Source organism: Myotis daubentonii, chromosome 4 (genome assembly GCF_963259705.1).
Source record: "Myotis daubentonii chromosome 4, mMyoDau2.1, whole genome shotgun sequence".
NCBI lineage: Eukaryota > Metazoa > Chordata > Mammalia > Chiroptera > Vespertilionidae > Myotis > Myotis daubentonii.
Genome location: NC_081843.1, coordinates 9570586 through 9577465, shown reverse-complemented (window position 1 = coordinate 9577465; position 6880 = coordinate 9570586). Strand labels below are relative to the sequence as shown.

Below are 6880 nucleotides of genomic sequence, written 5' to 3'. Positions count from 1 at the left end.
GCAGGGAGGACCTGAGTGCTTACCCTTGGGGGCTCTCGGAGGCAGGGCTGTTGGGGTGCACCTGGGAGCCTTGGACCTCCCTGGCTCCCGGAACTGAGTTCACAAGGCCCCCTCCAGCAGATGGGCTCACCTTTCCCGAGTTTACAGTTTTGGTGGAGGACCGGAGCTCTGGTATGTCCCGATGTACTCGGCGTGGTCCAGGGTCCGGGAACTCCCAGGCGCAGGCGGGGCCGGTAACCTCAGTGGAGCTCGGGCGCCTGCATGACATTCTAGCTGGACTCGTGTCACAGGGGTCCCTTGAGATCTCCGCGGACGCCCCTGGGCTCCACCCCATCATGTGGCCGCCCCGGCTCCGCCTCTGCCCCAGTTCCTGTTTCGGCCTCTGCTGTCCCGCTTCGGCCCCTGGGGCTCCCGGCAGACGCCTACTCTTTCTGTTCAGTCCCGACTGCCTCTTCCTGGGCACCTGCCGCCCACATCTCGGCTCGCCCCGCAGGGGGATGGGGTCTCCTCCCGGCCTGGACCGACCCTCCTGGACGCCCCGAGGCTACTCGACCCCGCCCTGACTGCCCAGGCCCCCTGGTGCTGCCGCCCCCCAGGATGAAGGGCGGCCAGGGGGACGCGGGCGAACAGGCCCCGCTGAACCCGGAGGCCGAGTGCCCCACGGGCTCCGCCACGTACCGAGAGTTCGTGCACCGCGGCTACTTGGACCTCATGGGGGCCAGTCAGCACTCGCTGCGGGCGCTCAGCTGGCGCCGCCTCTACCTCAGCCGGGCCAAGCTCAAAGCCTCCAGCCGCACGTCTGCCCTGCTCTCGGGCTTCGCCATGGTGAGGGGAGGGGTGGGGCGCACAGGGTGGGGGTGAGGAAGGGGGCCATAGGCAAAGTAAACGGGTACCCAAGGGAGGCTGGGCAAAGGAAAGGGAATGACTGGGTTTTAAGGGGGGAACGAACAAGTTCCCAAGGAATGACAAATCCCTTTTTAATTGGGGGGGGGGGGGGCGTGTGAACAGACCCCTGGCACACACTGGGCCACAGGGAGGATAAACAAGCGCTAAAAATGTCATGGAGGATACAGATCACGTCGTGGGGATAGATAACCCACCAAGGGGGCTGCATGTGCACGGGTGGGACAAAGGTCCAAAAGCCTGGTCCAGGCAGAGAGGTTACTAGACACCACTCCCACCCCGGCCACGAGAGGTTCAAAGGCAAATCAGAGCTGGGGAGGGACTGTATCAACAGCTGGGGGTGGGGTTAGAGAAAATAAACATGGGGTGGTCACCCAACTGAAAGTGCGGCCCATCCCAAGGAAGGCATCTACCCAGCAGGTACAAAGGGTGCTGAGTGTAGCCCAGGAAGCTTTGAGAGGAGAGGATGCCTGTGAGGAAGTCTGTGGGGGAAGAAGCTGATTAGGAAACTGATTACATGACTCCCGAGCTGATAAACTGGTGGTGTGGGAAGATGATGTCAGCTAACGGTCCCAGAGGAGGCCCCGGGAAGTGGGACTGAGGGAGGTCCCCGGGCGAGGAGTCAGCTCGTTCCTGCTCGTGGCCGTGGCCGGAGACCCTGGGCAGGTCTCCCCCGCTTTGCAGGTCAGTGGGAAATTGGGAGATGGTGGAGGGTGTGCCCTCTAGTCTGCCAAGTGCCTGTCCTAGGATGAGCTGATTCTTGTCCTCAAACCCTAGATCTAAGCATGTTAGAGCAAGATACACATCAAAGATGGCTCAGACTACCTGTTAATTGGCTGGCAGGAGAGAGGTGTTCGTGTCTGTGTGTGGGGGGGCATCCTTATAGGAACCTGTTTTGGGGGGGCAAATTGAGATGGGGATAGAAGAGTCAGAGCACTAGGTGATTTGGGTTAGTCCCTACCCTTCTCAGTGCCACAACCTCTGTATTTAAAATGATCAGAGGGAAAGTCGCTATTCCCAAGGCTCATTCTAGGTCTATGATTTTTTTTTTTTTTAATGTGGGGGCCCAGGATCCACAGGCCAGTCTATCCTTCCTAACATGGAGTCATCTAGGGACAGGGAGTTGGCTCTCCTTCCCCTGTACAGTCTGGAGAGGAAGAGAGGCAGTCTCATGGACCCATCTAAGGGAGGTCCCCACCCCCATCCACCCCATGGTTCAGTCTGGCCTGCTGCGGGACTTGCATGTTGCTGGGGTGACCGCTTAAAGGCCAGGATCTTCTCTGCAGGATCCAGAGGCCAGATGAGTAGGTTCTGGGGGCAGGACTGGCTCCGGTCGTGCCCGGAGAAAACAAGCCTGGGTCAGGCTATGGGAGAAAGCAGGAGTAGGCCTGGCCCAGATGCCCGTCTGTGGGAGACACCTGCTAATACCCTTCATGGCCCAGTTTCCCAAAACACTCATCCTTGTCTTTCTATCACCACTCTCCAGGCTCTTCACCTTCCTCCTTCCCTCAGCCCAGAGCAATCTAATGGGTCCTGCAAGAATTATTGGGAAAAGATCCAGACTCTGGAATTCAGGTGGCCTGGGTGAAAATAACATACAAATAGTATTAAACTGTCATTAAGTACCAGGCACTGTGCTTAGGGCTTTTATGTGTGTTATCTACTATCCTACGAAATAGGTACCACTATTAATGGTGATTTTGCAGATGAGAAAACAGGACCAGAGATGTTATATCACCTGCCCAGAGTCCCACAGCAAGCAAATGGCAGGATTTGAACTTTGGCAGTCTAGTTCTAGAGTCCACATTTATACAAACCTTGAACAGGATCCAGGCGGGTAATATGGAAGCCAAGTTGGTTTTGTGGGGACTGTGGCTATAAAGAGACCCTGCCCTGTCCAAAGGCGGCAGCCATGACTCAACTCTAGCTGATAGTGGTCATGGAAGAATGCGGACCGGGTGTAACCAGATCCTCCACATTTTTAAGAGGATCTGGAAATTGGGATATTTCTATGAACTATCTTGGGTTTTATTTATTTTTTTATCCTCACCCGAGGATTTTTTTTCCCCATTGATTTTTAGAGAGAGTGGAAGAGAGGGATGAGAGAGAGAGAGGGAGAGAAAGAAATACTGACAAGGGAGAGACACATGGATTGATTGCCTCCCTCCTGGATGAGGTCCCTTTCCGAACCCAGGGGATGGAACCTGCAACTGAGGTATGTGCCCTTGACCCTTGACCAAGAATTGGGAATCGAACCTGAGACCTTTGGGTCTCTCTAACCACTGAGCATCCTGCCAGGGCAAAATCTCTTGAGTTTTAAAAATTGGCAACTTAATTCTTGGGCTCATGGTGTGCCAATTTGCAAACTGGCCTTGGACTTTATTGTTAACTCTAATAATAACAGCAAACACTTAGTGCTTACTATGTGCCTTGCACTATTCTTATCATTTGATGTCTATTAATTCAATTTTCACAATTTTATAAAGCAGATAGGTGCTATTATCAATCCTCATTTTCCAGATGAGGCAATTGAGGCACAGCGAGACTAAGTCACTTGCTCAAGACTACACAGCTTGTAGATCTGAGAACGACCCCAGGCAGCCCAGCTCCAGAATCTGCTTTTTAACCCCTATGTTTATAACAAGGTAAGATTGTCAGAAGAATGTCATCCAGCTGTTTTAATAGCGAGGTGGGGGAACTAAGGCCCAGACAGGCCAGAGCCTTCCCAAGGCTGCCCATTCGTGCACTCGGCAAAGACTGAGAGTCTTTTTTTTTTTTTAAATCTTCATCCAAGGATATGTTTTTATTGCTTTTTAGAGAGAAGTCTATGCCCATACCACCTGGAATGGGTCCGATCTCATCTAATCTTGGAAACTAAGCAAGGTTGGGCCTGGTTAGTACTTGGATGGAGGAAGATGGGAGAGAGAGAGGAGAGAGAGAGAGAGACAGAGAGAGAGAGAGAGAGAGAGAGAGAGAGAGAGAGAGAGAGAGAGAGAATGTGAGAAACTGCTATTGCTATTGGTTGCCTCCCGTATGCACCCCAACCAGGGATCAAACCCAAACCTAGGTATGTGCCTTGACCAGGAATCAAACCTGCAACCTTTTGGTGTATGGGACGACACTCTAACCAACTGAGCTACCTGGCCAGGGCGAGACTGAGAGTCTTTCTGCCAGGCACTGTGCTAGGTCCTAAGGATACAGCCTTGCTACTGCTCAGGAAGTTATAGGCACTCAGTCCATCCCCTCTTGTCCCCACAGGTGGCCATGGTGGAAGTACAACTGGAGAACAACTACGAATACCCACCGGGCCTGCTGGTGGCCTTCAGTGCCTGCACCACCGTGCTAGTGGCTGTGCACCTCTTTGCACTCATGGTCTCCACGTGTCTGCTGCCCCACATCGAAGCTGTCAGCAACATCCACAACCTCAACTCTGTCCACCAGTCTCCACACCAGCGACTCCACCGCTACGTGGAGCTGGCCTGGGGCTTCTCCACTGCCTTAGGCACCTTCCTCTTCCTCGCTGAAGTTGTCCTTGTTGGCTGGGTCAAGTTTGTGCCCATTGGGGCCCCCATGGGCAAGCCAGCGCCTGTGGTACCTGCCTCCCAGGTGCCTGGGACTCTGCCACCAATGGCCACTTCCCTGCGTCCAGCTTCTAATCCACCCTCTGCTTCAGTAGCCCCTCCACAGGCTGTGCCATCTGAGGCCTGCCCACCCCAGCAAGCATGTGGTGGTAATGGGGTTCATGGACCAGGATGGCAAGCAGCCATGGCCTCCACAGCAATCATGGTACCCGTGGGGCTGGTGTTTGTGGCCTTTGCCCTGCACTTTTACCGCTCCTTGGTGGCACACAAAACAGACCGCCACAAGCAGGAGTTAGAGGAGCTGAGTCGCCTGCAGGGGGAGCTACAGGCTGTGTGACGGGTGTGTTAGCCACCAGTTACAAGCACTGCCTTCTTCAGGGGTCGGCCGGAGGCCCCTGGTCTAGACCCCTGCTCCCTGACTGCCTGGGAGGAGCAAGGGAGAAAGTGGAAGGTCTTCAGTCTAAGGTTCATACACTAAGTGGAAGAAAGGCAGGGAGACCCTGGTCAGACCTGTGGTGCTGACCCCTAGCCACTCGCCCCTATACAGGATGTGGAGGTCAGATTACATGCCCACCCAACTGCCCTAGAAGGCAGCCAACCCTCCCCTTATTTTTATTTGTTAATTTTTAAAAATCCTCACCTGAGGCTATTTTTTCATTGTTTTTTAGAGAGAATGAAAGGAAGGGAGGGAGGGCGAGAGAGAGACATCCGTGTGAGACAGACCCATTGACTGCTTGCCTCCCACACTTGCCCCAACTAGTCAGGGATGAACCTGCAAGCGGTACATGCTCCTTTTTTTCCCTCTTCCTTTTGATTTCAGAGAGGAAGGGAGAGGGAGAGAGAGAGAGAAACACCAATGATAAGAGAGGATCATTGATCGGCTGCCTCCTGCACACCCATGATCTCCTGGTTCATAGGTTGATGCTCAACCGCTGAGCCACTCTGGCCACACCTATCAGTCTTGATGGGTTTCACACTCTTGCTTTAGTTGTTCTAGAGAGGGATTGGGTGTTCTGCCCAGGCATAGGTCCAGCCTGTTCTAGGAGCCTCCCTATTTTTGGAGGTTCAAGTGCCTGTCCAACTCTCCAGACCCACAGTTAATGCTTCTACATCTGCTCTCCCTCTTCTGTGCCAGTCTTGGGGGTCTTTGGAGACTGAGGGCCTGTGTTCCCAGCTTGACTCCCTGGCAAGGGATGGGGTGAGGAGGTTTTAAGGGGGGTCCAGTCCCTAACCCTTGGAATACAGAGCTATTCTGACACTGAGTTTTTGATGCACCTTGTTTGTATAATAAATTGTGTTTCACAGATGTGTCTGTGGCTGTGAATGGAGGGAAGGGGAGGCTTTCTTAGGATCGGGCGCCTTGTTCCTAAGAGACCAGTAGAGACTGGGTGCTGGGCAAGGGTGTGGGAGAGTAGGTTCCAAGTGTGACCCCCTTCTGGCCAGTAGCTTCTGAATGTAGAGCCTGAGTCATTCCAAGGCAAAGGGCTTTTGCGCTCTTGTTCCTGAGCCCAGGGTCTCTCTTCCATTGAGAGTCTAGAACAGGGGTGGGCGAACTTTCTGACTCGAGGGCCACAATGGGTTCTTAAACTGGACCGGAGGGCCGGAACAAAAGCATGGATGGAGTGTTTGTGTGAACTGATATAAATTCAAAGTAAACATCATCACATAAAAGGGTACGGTCTTTTTTTAGTTTTATTCATTTCAAACGGGCCGGATCCGGCCCGCAGGCCGTAATTTGCCCACAGCTGCTCTAGAAAGACTTAAGTTTTTTCCTTTGTGTGACTATTACATAGTAGGGGCTTTTCACAGGTTATCTCATTTAAACCTCATAACCACCTAAAGAGACAAGTCCTTCTTATTTCCATTTCAGAGGTAAGGGACCTGGGGTCCAAGAGGCTGAGGATCTTGCCCAGAACCACACCGCTCATCAGTGAAAACTTGGGTTACCTTTGCCATCACACAGGGAATCTCTTTCTGTTTGACTTGAGAAAAGGAGCCAATACCTTTCAACTTGGACGAGAAAGCAGTATGATCTCATCACCCATGCTTCCATGTGAATTCATTTGTTCAGCCTCGTTTTCCTGGAAAATTTAAAAGGTCCCAGTCCTATCTCTTCTATTCTTATGGTGTGACATCTTGAACAAGTACCCCCTTTTCTCTTTTCCTATTGCTTAAAATGATAAATGTGCATGGACAAGGCTTCCAGGGCCTTTTCTATGCTTTTTTTTAAAAAATATATTTTATTGATTTCTTACAGAGAGGAAGGGAGAGCGATGGAGAGAAACATCGACCAGACAGAAACATCGATCAGCTGCCTCCTGCACACCCCCCACTGGGTATGTGCCCGCAACCAAGGCACATGCCCCCGACCAGAATCGAACCTGGGACCCTTGAGT

At 52.7% G+C, this 6880-nt stretch overlaps 1 protein-coding gene across 1 annotated transcript; it reads left to right on the top strand.

The window, feature by feature from the left end:
- The first annotated feature begins 386 nt into the window (after nucleotides 1-386).
- On the top strand, nucleotides 387-5790 carry ORAI3 (ORAI calcium release-activated calcium modulator 3). Its single transcript, XM_059692233.1, has 2 exons — nucleotides 387-825; nucleotides 4162-5790. Exons 1-2 carry the CDS (start codon nucleotides 598-600, stop codon nucleotides 4819-4821), a joined length of 888 nt encoding a protein of 295 aa, XP_059548216.1. The 5' UTR covers nucleotides 387-597; the 3' UTR covers nucleotides 4822-5790.
- The last annotated feature ends 1090 nt before the right edge of the window (nucleotides 5791-6880 follow it).